The sequence below is a fragment of the Lissotriton helveticus genome, chromosome 2_1, assembly GCF_964261635.1.
Source record: "Lissotriton helveticus chromosome 2_1, aLisHel1.1, whole genome shotgun sequence".
Classification (NCBI taxonomy): domain Eukaryota; kingdom Metazoa; phylum Chordata; class Amphibia; order Caudata; family Salamandridae; genus Lissotriton; species Lissotriton helveticus.
The window spans coordinates 1,989,859,764-1,989,872,702 of record NC_136059.1 but is presented as its reverse complement, the minus strand read 5'-3'; the positions used below and the strand labels follow the sequence as shown (position 1 = coordinate 1,989,872,702).

The 12,939-nt window shown below is 44.8% G+C and overlaps 1 protein-coding gene across 1 annotated transcript in view; it reads right to left on the bottom strand.

Annotated features, from left to right (window-relative positions):
* Positions 1-12,939, bottom strand: part of TMEM131L (transmembrane 131 like) — a 673,742-nt gene that overhangs the window by 310,853 nt on the left and 349,950 nt on the right. Inside the window, exon 11 of the mRNA XM_078676947.1 lies at positions 5,654-5,762. Coding sequence (XP_078533073.1) covers positions 5,654-5,762 — 109 coding nt within the window. The remainder of the gene's footprint in view (positions 1-5,653; positions 5,763-12,939) is intronic.

Sequence of the window (12,939 nt, the reverse complement as noted above, 5' to 3'; positions counted from 1 at the left end):
AATTGACCTTGAGCCTGGTTCCACTGACGTGACAAGCATTCTTGTAGCGGACGCATTTGAAGTCTTGCATGGGGCACTATGAAAATGCAAGAGGCCATCATCCCTATGAGTTGCATTAACACTCTTGCTGGAAGGGAGTGTTGTAGCTGAAACCTTGTTAGAAGAGTTTGTATGCTGGCTATCCTTGCTGGAGTGTGATAGGCAAGCGCTTTTGAGGTGTTTATTGTGGCACCAAGGTACTGTTGTATTTTGGATGGTTGTAGATGGGACTTGGCGTTGTTAATTGAGAACCCCAAGTCGTGAAGCAGTTGTATTGTGGCATGAATATGTTCCACGCATTGGTTGTATGAGCTGGCTTTTATGAGCCAGTCGTCGAGGTACGGGAAGACATGGATGTGTTGTCTTCGTAAATGCGCTGCCCCCACTGCTAAGCACTTGGTGAATACTCTTGGTGCTGTTGTGTCTTCGAATGAGAGTACTTTGAATTGATAGTGCTGTCCGTCTATTACAAATCTGAGATACTTCCTGTGAGCCTTGTGAATGGGAATGTGGAAGTATGCGTCCTTGAGATATAAAGTAGCAAGGAAGTCGTTTTGCGACAGAAGCGGAAGGACTTGTTGCAGTGTGACCATGTGAAAATGGTCTGATTGTATGTATATGTTTAGCGGTCTGAGGTCTAGAATAGGCCTCAGAGAGCCGTCCTTTTTTGGAATCAGAAAGTATAGAGAGTAAACACCTTTGTTTTGTTGCTGCAGAGGAACTGGTTCTATTGTACTTTTTTGTATTTGTCAGGTAGATGTTGCATTTATTTTATTTTATTTATTTTTAGAGTTTTCTATAGCGCGAACTTGAACCGATTAGGTTATCAGAGCGCTTTACATAGCACCAGTTCCGTTACATGTTATCACAGCAGTTTACATAGAATCAGTTACGTTGCACATTTCAGGATCTTGAACCCATTAGGTTATCAACGCGCTTTGCATAAGACAGCATTCGATGTCCAGTGCCCTCCTCCGCCGTGTAGCGGGGGACCACTTCCATCCCTCCGACGTCGTCGAGCTGTTGGGACTAGGCTCCTGGAATTTCAGCTGCCCCTTTACAACTAATTAGTTTGAAGTCATGACAGAAATCTCAATCCCAGCATCTCAATCGGTGCATTACAGGTAAAAACAGGCTATAGGACCACTACGTAAGACCAAATAGAGTAAACTGTGGGCACCCCGGAATATATGAGGAAGCAGTCGGTGCGTTACAGGTAAGAAACAATTTACATAAGACAGCATTCGATGTCCAGCGCCCTCCTCCGCCGTGTAGCGGGGGACCACTTCCAGCCCTCCGACGTCGTCGAGCTGTTGGGACTAGGCTCCTGGAATTTCAGCTGCCCCTTTACACTAATTAGTTTGAAGTCATGACAGAAATCTCAATCCCAGCATCTCAATCGGTGCATTACAGGTAAAACAGGCTATAGGACCACTACGTAAGACCAAATAGAGTAAACTGTGGGCACCCCGGAATATATGAGGAAGCAGTCGGTGCGTTACAGGTAAGAAACAATTTCATAACAGGTTATAGGGCCAGTACATAGAGAAACACATTGTTGTACATTGTAAGCATCCAAGAATATATGTTGTAGCAGTCGGTGCATTATAGGTAAGGACAGTTGCAAAAACAAGTAGATGTAGAAAGGCTGCAATAAAAGGCAGACACTATCACAAGATACAGGCAAGTAAGGAGCGCGGTAGTAGAACTTAGACTATGTGTCTGGTCTCAGCTCTTGCTCCAATAGTGAAACTGAACTAGTCCATGATGGCCGCCACTGCGAAAGAACAGTCTAAGATGGCCGCCAAGAAGGGGAATCATAGTCCTCTGTTTGTTGTTATTGCTTTGGACCTGTGTGGAGGAGATATGCCGAGGAGCCTCGTGGGCCTCTGGAGATACCGGCAGAGATTTATGGTTTCAGTTAGTGACCCCTGCCCTTGTGAACAATGGCGGTTTAAAAATGTGAAATGAGTGGAGTAAATAAAGTACCTTATGATTATTTTCAGCTCAGTGGCGCCTTAGAGCTTAGGATGTAGTATTGCCGATAACATATTTTGCAGGGTCTATTCAGGAGGTGAGGTAGGATGCGGTGAATTACTGGCAGGCTGCGTGCTAGTCCCCATGCCCGATCCTCGGTCCCCGCCAGCACCGCAAGAAATCTGTTGGTCCGCCGGTCTGCTCCGCATCACTGCTCCTGGAGCCCTTGCAGCAGTATGAGAGGGGGGGGGGGGGGGCAACCGGGAGTCACGTCCGCCGTCCGCCAGAACTCCTAGGCTGTTCACGCAGCCCGTTGTGGTTGTTGACTTCAGTCCCGGGAAAGTATCTGCAGCTGTTGCTGATCGGGAGTGGGGGAGGGGTCCGGTGTTCGTCTCGCCTTCGTTTTCAATGCCGGCTGCCCTCTATGCCTCTAATGCGTAGCGGGCGGGAGACTTCCCATGCCCCCAACTATCCGCGCAGGTCCCGGTGCTGCAGCCAGTGCCCTCCGCTGCCGATGGGCAAGGGTCCGTTGTCGTTGCCTCGACCCCCGGTCCCGGTGTAGCATCTGCTTTGACTGGGGGTGGGGGGAGGGGTCCGGTGTTCGTCACGTCCTGGTCCCGGAGCCAGTGCACTCCGCTGCAGATGGGCAGGGGTCCGCTGTCGCTGCCTCGACCCCCGGTCCCGGCGCAGCATCTGCTCCGACTGGGGGTGGGGGGAGGGGTCCGGTGTTCGTCTCGCCCTGGTCCCGGTGTCGGCCGTTGATGCCTCGGGGCAGCCACCACCACCGACCCGAGCCTCCCACAGCCCTCCACGCCGATGGGGCTCCTCTGTTGTGGTGCGGACCGGACACCGCGCTGATCCGTGATCCGAAGCCCCTCTCCGCTCTCCGACGCTGCCGAGACTGCTCCGGGGCACCCGCTGTGATCCCGGCCGGACACAACGGTGATCACCGGGTGGAAACCAGCACATCCAGTCACTCTTGAACTTCTTGTCCCAGAGACGATCGATGGCTGCTGCCAGCAGGGATATACCCGGCCAAGGGACCCCAGGCACGGGGAGCTCCCTCAGGCAGCTCCTACCCGGCGGCCATCTTGATGGCCAAGATGTTATGGACTCTAGTTCATCATAATGAGCTCTGTCATATCTGGCCAGCAACACTTGGGTGTTGGCGATGCGCCAGATATTAGCTGCTTGAGACGCTGTTCTTTTGCCTGAGGCGTCAAGTAGCTTGGATTCCTTGTCTGGTGGTGAAGCCTCACCTGATGTCTGAGAATTAGCACGTTTACGTGCATTAGACACTACTAAAGAGTCTAATGGTGCTGGACCTTAAATATAGACTGGATCTGTAGGGGCAGCTTTATATTTTTTCTCAATTCGAGGATTGAGGACCCTAGCTCTGACGGGGTCTTTAAAAACCTCTGTTGCATGTGTGATTACACCCTTAAGCATTGGTAAAATGGCAGTAGACCTTTGTGTGTTATCAAAAATGTCTAGTAGGAAATCTTCCTCCACCGCATCTGTGTGTAAGTCCACCCCATGATATTGGGCAGCTCTTTGGACTAGTAGGTTAAAACCTATAGTGTCCTCTGGTGGGGATGGTCTAGAAGGGTTTATGTCGTCTTGTGGAACATAAGGCACATCGGGGGTGTTGTAAACATCCCATGGATTAGGTGACTGAGGGGGGACTATTGGTCCCTGCTGGGTCATGCGCACCTCCATCTGTGTCATCAGAGTCTGTGTCTACATCCTCTTGTGGATCAGGGGATGGTGTAGGTGAATGGTGAGGTTGAGTAGGTGTAGGAGGGGGAGCAGTATGGGGAGGTAGAGGAGAAGGCACCCTTAATGGAGAGATTGCAATGTCTCTCTTCTTTGGAGGAGGAGGAGGTGCTGGCACATCAAGTGGTCTCTTTCTGGAACTGAGAGTCAATTGGCCAGTCTTAGGATCCGTGACAAGAGTTTTTGGGTTAGGATCAGGTGTGAAAAGTTCCTCTGAACAGGGGCAGATCCTTTGGTGTCGAGGTTTTCGGCTCCGTAGGTTTTATCGGCACCGAGTCGGTAGCTGATTTCGGTTTAGAATTGTGCCCTTTTGAAGTGTCCTCTACCGGAACGTGTTTCTTCGGTTCCGGGTGTTTTTTCGGTTCCGAAGCGTGTGTATCTGGAGCTTTAGGTGGTTTTTTAGTTGGCTCCGAATGCGGTTTCGGCATCGATGAGCTGCTGCCAGTCTTCGGTGCTGTGTGCTTTGGTGTCGGAGCAACAGTCAGCGTGGTTGATGAAGATGGCTTTTTCTTCGGTGTAGGATCGGCACCGTGGATAGGCTGGCTCGGGCCCGAGCTGCCTGAAGGCTTAATGGGCTTCTTTGCCGGGCATGGAGGTGGGGCGTGGGAAGCAATCTCTCGGAGTGCACCCGGGCCTTGAAGGTGAGGGTGTGCCTGAAGACTTTTTAGAGGGTGTCGAGGAAGGGTTGGGGTCGACGATCTTATTTACGACCCGTTGAGGTGGAGTGACTTCCTCGACGTCGGAGTCTTTGGCATCTGAGGAGCTGGTACTCTCTTCGACGTGCTGCTGTTCTGGCACGTCAACGCCCTCTTCGAAGATGTCGTCGGGGATCGAAGCTGACGAGCGGGCCACTGTTCTTCGAGCTAGTCGGCCCCGGATTGTCTTCTTGGAGCGGAAGGAGGCACAAGCGGAACAGTCTTTAGCCTCGTGCTCCGGTGAGAGGCAAAGGTTGCACACCTCATGTAGGTCGGTGTGGGAAAACTTCGACCCACATCGAGGACACATTTTGAATGGCGCCTTTCCATGAGCCAGAGTTAAGGCCTAGGCAGGCCCGAAGGCCTTCGTCGACGACCGGAATCGAAGGCTTCGAAGGTGAACAATCGCATCGATGTGGAGCGCGATCGAAACAATACCGTTGAACTGGGTGAGGATTGCGCGCCGAAGGAAATTCGGTTCCTAACCGGAGCACAGGAAACACATCCGAGCCCGATGGCGGAAAAAAACAATCTGGGGATGGAGCCGATGCCCATGCGCAATCTGGTCCAAAGGAGGAGTCACCTATCTCGTGACTTCCAAAGAACTTTTCAGTACAACAACAAACTGCAAACATCCGGGCTCAACACTAGGTGGCGATCTATGCACAGTGTGCAATCTGCAGCTCATATGCCTCGAACAAGTATTATTGCAATGAGCCACACAAGACTATACATAACAAGATGTTAGCGTATATTACTTTAGCGAGCTGCATAGAGTTTTTTTGACCTAGTAAAAGGGGATGGGCGACTAGGAAACTGTGAAAGAAAACGGTCTCAAACAGTGAACCCCTTTGCTGGCTCTCCTCCAAGATGTTTTTATTAATCTGCTAATTGTATGTGACTGAAAAAGCAACTATCTGACTAGAAAGAGAATGTACAGCAACATATAAGCACAAGCCATTCTCTTACTTTGCATTCAATCCTGATAGTAAATTTTCCAAATCAAACGTCATTGCCCCCAATCACTTTAATGTACAAGTCGGCTAAAAATGTTTAAAGAAATAGTGTGAAGGGTATCATACAAACTCCTTTCCACTTTGCAACTGTGATTATTTATCCAGCAATGAAGACCCCACTCTCAACTCTAAAAGGTAAAATGCACATACCTCCACATGTAATTGAAGCAACCTTTGTGAAGTTGGATGCTGAACTAAGTAGCAGTACTGGTTCAGACTGGACAGACAGAAATTCACTTTGTAAAACACTGCGTATGTCCTGCAACCAAAAGGATGAAAAACACAATTATCCTTGCTAAGCACTAATACCAACTTATAACAGAAATAAATTAAGTAAGAGCAAGAAGGCCCTTAAAATGTCCTTATTACATCATAAATCTATATTTATCAGATGTTTCCACTATAAAAGAAACATCACTGTACAATAAAAATAGTTTACAGAATTCAAATCCCAATTTCTTTTTAAATATGCTTTAAAATCTCAGCACAGTGATATTTCATAATTTTATTTAAAAATATGCAAATAGGTGCGAGTCTGAATCAGTTTCTTAGGTTATTACCAACAGCTTTCATATTTCTTAAGATCTCCAATGCAAATCTGCCCGCTGTATGCAAAATTTCCTACATTACAGCCAGGCTCCCATTGTAGATTTGTCCCTAATCGCAACAGTTACAATCTGACTTTACACAGGCTACTTTTTGCTTTAGGGGTGTAACATGGTATCTTGATCTACTTATTTCAAAATGTTTTTACGCAGGTCAGATAAAGATACAAAAGCAAGTGTTAATCTGTACTGAATGAAGGTAAAATGCTATGTTCCCGTTAGTGTATTTACATAGCCGACTCAATGCATTGGGATACTCTATACAGAAGTCACTATCAAAGGCGCCTTGCATTCCAAGTCCGGTATACTTACTTTGACCTCGCCAGCTTTGTAACACTAGCCTTATGTTTTGTATATTTGTATTACCATCCCACTTATAATTCATGAATTGAATATTGGTGTGGCCTTGACCTTGGATGCCACTGATGCCATACCCAGCTGGTACTTAATGTACTACTTACTTGCCAAAAGCCATGAAATTTCAATATATGGTCCAATAGTGTTTTTGCTCTGCTGGAGCTCTTGCCCTCACCTGTCATGATACAATGCAATTAATAGGATCCACCTGGCCAAATGATGGAGCAATGCATGTCTGTGTTATGCTTAACTTGCATCTTAGACACTTTAGCCTACTATGAGCCTTACGCTTATTATGATGGGCTAAGAAACTGGTTAAGGACAGCATTGGCTGCTGGGTTTCAGCTCAACTATGAAAAGATAGAAGAGGCCATCAGGCAAAAGCATTTGGAAATAAAAGGTGATATAATCCTGAGGAGACAAACTAATGCTCTTTTTTGTACAAAGGAAGCATTTCTCACTAATGCAGACCATAAAATAAGGTATTGCTATGACTTGTTGATAAAAAATGAATGGGTTTTGCCATCGAGACAGACTATAACTGAATCGTTTTTTGGGTTTAAATGACATCAACCAAAAAATAAAAAATAAATTATTTATTTATTTTATATAATTTGTGAAGCACAACTCATGACGTTCGGCGTCTTGGCACTATAGGACCTGAAAAAGTTGCTCTATTAGATGACCTCATCAAGTTTTGTTTGGGGCGGGTGGTTTTAAGTCTCCTGAGAGAACAGCCAGGCCTTTAGGGCCGTTCTGAAAGTGAGTAGAGAGGGCCCAGCTTTCAGTGTCATTGGGAGACTGTTCAAGAGCACTGCTGTGGCCCTGAAGAAACTCTTTCCTCCCCAGTTGGTTCTCCTAAAGGGGGGAACAATCAAACTCATTGCGGAGCCAGAGTGTAGTGTCCTGGCTGGAATGTACCATTTGAGCCTCTCTCTAAAATGGTCCAGTCCCAGTCCATGTAGGCCATGCAAAGAGCCCTAAATTTGCGGCATTGTTTAACCGGCAGCCAGTGCCGTCTCCTGATGACTCCTCTTGCCGATTCATATTTGGGAATTTTGAGAAGGAAACTAGCAGCTGCATTTTGCAAGGTCTGGGGCTTCTTTTCAAGGCCAGCAGCTGGAGTGAGAAAGAGGCTATTACAGTAATCTATCTTCGTAAGAACCAATGCGCCGACGGCCGGTCTCAGAAGTTCCAGGGGCAGAAACCTTTCAATCTTTTTTATAAGCTTTAGAGAAAAGAAGGAGACTGATGTGATTTTGTTGACTTGATCCCTGAACTTCAGTTCTTTATCTATCAACACACCCAGATTTTTTACTTTTTTTTTTACTGGTTCAGGGAGTGAGTCCAGTTCGGGTGGCCACCATTCTGGCGTCCAGAGTGAGGGGTTGTTACCAATATACATAAATAATAAAAAATAAACAAACATTAAACTGGGTATGGGCTAATACAACATAACTCAAGCTACACAAATATCTACGATAAGGGGAAAAAGTCACTTCTCTAACAAACACTGTGGCGGACCGAATTCTACAGCCTCATAATACCACAAAAATCAACTTTTTAATACCTGACAGGAAATCGGGTAACCTTCTCCAGGGTCCTACAATACAAATCTGCTTATCTTGCACTGAAAGGTAGTACAGGTCTATATAGATGCTTTATGAAGACCAAAATGCTGACAATGGTAAAATTCCCGAGTCCCACAATCAGGATTGATATTGAGAATCGTTCCCTATGGCCACAGAGATCCTGCATGGTAAACATGCTTGGCTCACTAATGGAAACCAGGACCTTTCTGCAAAGTGTGCCCACCCCTTACAGATTGTCATATTTGTACTGCAGAATCAGACTTTGAAAAAGGCCCTGATTGCTCCTCGTCAAACTGCTTTTGAGACACTAATTATGGGAGCAAAGGTTCTGGTACACAAAACCAAGTCTCTTTAGGATACTCCACCCTCATTATCAGTTTATCATAACTGACTGCAAGATTACAAAATTATCTGTGTTTCAGACTCAGTTTGCTCACCTTTATTTTTACAAGTCTTCGATTCCCTACTATGACAACAGCATAACCAGTAGACTTAGCACTGTCTGAAATCTCTTTCTATTTCTTGCTGCTGTCCCAAGGCAGCCACAAAAATAAAACCTGCAGAACACAGCAAGTTCCAAGGGGAAGGCCTTCCCTGTTCACTGCTCTTGAATTACAAGTAGGTTTTAAACCTCTGCCCTTATTCTTGTCCCCTGGAACTGAAGCCCATACTTATCAATCTCTCAGAATGACTTTCATTCTACGCTAGGCTATATTCTATATTAAGTAACAACACATTTACATTACAAATGAATTTCCAGGAGTAGATCACCTTTGCTAGAGGGAAAAAATAATTATAAATTCTGATGCATGAACTCAAGTATTGTGAGAGTCAAGAGCAAATGCCCTGCCCTTGAAGTCAAGGTTACTTACTGAAGAGGAAGCCAAAACAGGCTTTACGATGCAAGAGTGTGCATTTTAAAATCTACTGCAAAAGGCATATTAAAAAAAAAGTTAAGGCAGGCCTATCCCATTCATTTTACTACAAACTAGCTTGCTTCTGCTTCATAAGTGTCTGTAGGATAAAGGAGCATTCCTCATCCCTCTCCTGCTGCTGTTTTGTTAAAATTGTATTATTAACCATTAAAGCATCTCCCATGCTAAACAGAAGCACATTCGATCAGATATCAAAGGGACCTTATTTGTACCATAATAAAGAAGTACGTATCACTATCATAGCATATAAAGGCAATGAAAATGTCAGCTTAATTGCCTATGTCCTTGTGTAAGAAAGGACCAAACAAACTATAACCAGTCAGGCCACAGCACCCTCTATAACACTCCCAACAGAGGCGGAGTCCCTCAGATTTTCAAGCACAAGTGGGAATAAACAATCCTGAGCTATAAGGGAAGCCACTCCGAGGAGGAGGGTGGGTCGCATGTGAATCTATGAAAGATACCAATACTTAAGAACTGCAGTTACAGGTAAGTAACTTATTTTTTCTCCAGTATTGGATCTTTCATAGATTCACACGCTTGAATAAGAATAACAAGCAGTTACTGTATTTGTACATCTCATAGGATTAGCTTAAATAGCGGATGGTGGGTAGAAAATATATACATAACATTCATGTGCAATTTAATAAAATTATATATAAATATATATTTAGATCATATTAAAATTTGCATAATACATAAGCAAACACACGAAACCAAAAGAGGCTCTCTTATTGAAATTAGTGGTGTAATAAAAACCTGTCCAACCCATTCCATCACTGCACTGTGCCGATTCGAGGCAATAATGCTGCTTAAATTATATGCCCACTCTCCCAAGTTACAGCACGACATATCTTCTCCAGAGGCACTTAAGCAAACAAAGTAGTTGAGGTGGAAACTGCCCTAGATGTGTGCACCCTGGTTTTTCTGCTGCTAGGGGCTTGCCAGCCTTTGAGTGGCAGAACTGGATTGCAGCTGAAATGACTCGAGCAATAGTTGCCATTATGACAAGCACCTTACGAGTGTGTCCCTTGGAGTGCAACAGTTGGTCAGTTCTAATGAATTGTTTAGAGCGATGCAAGTAGAATTTTAAATATCATACAGCATCTGAATAGTCCTCTCAGCTGGTGATGTTGGGTTCTGGAAGAAAGTCCGAAATATAGGTTAACTCAGGCAAAATATAAAGAAACCTTGGGAATAAATCTTTGGATTGTTTCTGTGAAATACCAAATTGTGGAGGTTCAAGAAGGTTCTTGAGTTGAGAAAGCCTATCTCCTCTACCCTCCTGGTCCGAGCAAGCGCTAGGAACAAGGCGGTTTTCCATTTGAGGAGCCCTTGCAGGAGAAAAAAAATTCTGAATAATTATTTCATGAACTGTTTGAAGAGTCTGCACTTGCAGAAAGAGAGAAAATGTGATGAGCATCTGAATCTTGATATTGCTGCAAGTCCTACCTTAAAAGACCCATGTACCACCGTAACTAAGCTAACTTGGGGAGATAGGGTAATTATCTGCCAGATAATGTCAGTAGAGGATGTAGGTTTCATTTCCGGCACCAAATACATTCATTTTTCCATTACATTTGCATGTCTATAGTGACTTCATCTTTGACTTGGAGAGAATACACCTCCAGCCCTGAGAAACATTGAGATCTTGGAATTCATGGAATTTAGGAGCCATGCGCATTAAAGGAGAGAAGTCGGGTCAGGATGAAGGAACTGTCCTTAGTTCTATTATCAAAAGTTTATGGGATGTTAGAAAGTGAATATGGCTGAATAGCGATAGCAGGAGAAACTCTGAACTAATGCTGCATGGGCCATCTGGGGGCTATCAGGATGAGATGACACCTCTCCACTTTCCTGTTGCTGAGACCATTTGGTATTAAAGGTATCGGGGGGGAAAAGTTAATCATAGATCCCGGACCATGTGTTGGAAGGTATTCCCTCATGATCCTGGATGTGCATGACAACTTGCACAGAATTGGCATGTGCGGGTTTCGTTTGTTGCCAAGAAATCTAGAGCCGGTTTGCCCCAGAACGAGAAGATCATATTTAACGCGAACCGATCAAACTTTGATTCATGGAAGCTGCTTCATTGCATGCTGGAGGTATTGTCTATGTGAACTAACACCAAAATCTTTGCTATCATTGGCAGGAAAGCTTGGAGACTGAGCTAGATGGAGTTGGGCTCCAGGCGATTGATGTGCATGCTCTTTTGAAGCGCAGACCACGTCCCTTAAATTTGCAGGTTCTTTAGATGACTATCCCATCTCTCCATGGAGGCACCTATAGTCATTACGAAGTGAGGTATTTGAGGTAAGAGCGTGAGGTCCTCTGATAGGTGGGAAATCAGGGACCATCAGGCTAGGGCTTTCATCATACATGTGTGAAGATCACCAGGCCCTTGAACGATTCCTTTGTTTGAATGTATTGTTTTTATAGCTGCTCCTGTAAGAGTCTAATTTTCAGGTGCACAAGATCATATTGATCACTAAGGACATGATGTCCAGAAGCTTATTGAACAGGCATGCTAATTTTGTTTTGTTTTTTAGTTCGAGAGACAGTTCTTAGAGCATTTGTTGTTTGGCTTGGAATTGAAAGTCGTTGTCTTTGACAGTATCTAGAGTTGCGGCCAAGGAACAGAATCTTCTTGGATGGATGAGTTGACAATCTTTGATAATTCAAAAAGAGACCTAGTCTGTAAAACAACTTTAGGCAAGCCTCTGTGGTCTTGGACGCTTGAAATGCCATTGGTGTTTTTATTAACCAGTTGCCGAAGTAGGAGAATACCTGATGACCCTCTGTCCTGAAAAAAGCTGCCACAGGTCCATGCAGTAGGTAAAAATTCAGGAAGTTAATCTGAAGCCAAATGGAAGAACTTTGATGCGTGGGAGGAAAGGGGGAAGTATGAATCCTGTAAATTTAGAGCCGTTATGTGATGTCGGAGAGGATGACCACATAACAGTATTGGTTTCGGAAATATTTGTTTAATTTCTTGAGGTCCGTGAGGGATCGTCAATCCTTTGTTTTCATGTCTATGAAGAAAAAAATGAGAATAGAAGCTTGTTCCTTGCTGAGAATGTAAGCCTTTCTGTATAGAACATTTGGTTAGCATAGCTAGCACTCCCTTCTGAGGCAGATGCAGATAAAGGGGGGGGGGGAGAAGAGGTGGGCACTCTCATTTTGGTGGATTGGTGGGCGGAATCTGGGTGAACTCTAATGTCTGACCACAACATTTTGGAACGGTTTCTCTCACAGTATGGTGTAAGCAGCACCAGAACGTTATCACTGTAGGTAAGCTAGCCTAAGGGCTACTGATAGCGTTGCTAAGTCTGACACCTTTGGTATCCTCCTTGATACAGATAAGTATCTCTTTCTCGGGTCCCTCTAAAGGGTGCTTCTTTCAAAGTTGACTGTGGCAAAAGATCTTGCGGTGTCAGAGTCAGCCTTGACTGCTTGCAAGGCATCGTCGACGTGCTTGCCAAACAGAGCATCACCATGGTAAGGTAAAAAAATTATACATTTTTGTATCTCAGGTTCTAAATGTAGTGGCCTTGAACAAACATTGACGTCTAAGGACCACTGACCCTGCCATTTGTTGGATATCTATTGAAGCTATATCTATAGCACAATCTATGTATACTGATGAGGTAGTTGCGACCCCTGCATAATCTTTTTTGTTTATGCCCTTTATGCCTTCTGGCACAAATTCTATGAATGTGTCAATGTCTGACTACATGGTTATACCTGCCTCATATTGCCAATGATTTACAGTAGTGCTGGGCAAAGTTGTCTGAACATCCCCTTGTTGGTTAGGCAGGGTTATGAGTGACAGGGTTTCCCATGATTGCAATTCTTCCCAGATATATCAACAATTGGAATAGGTCGCGCAGCTTTTCTATTTAAAATCAGCAAGAGAACAAACCATTGATTATTTGCTTTTGGAAGTT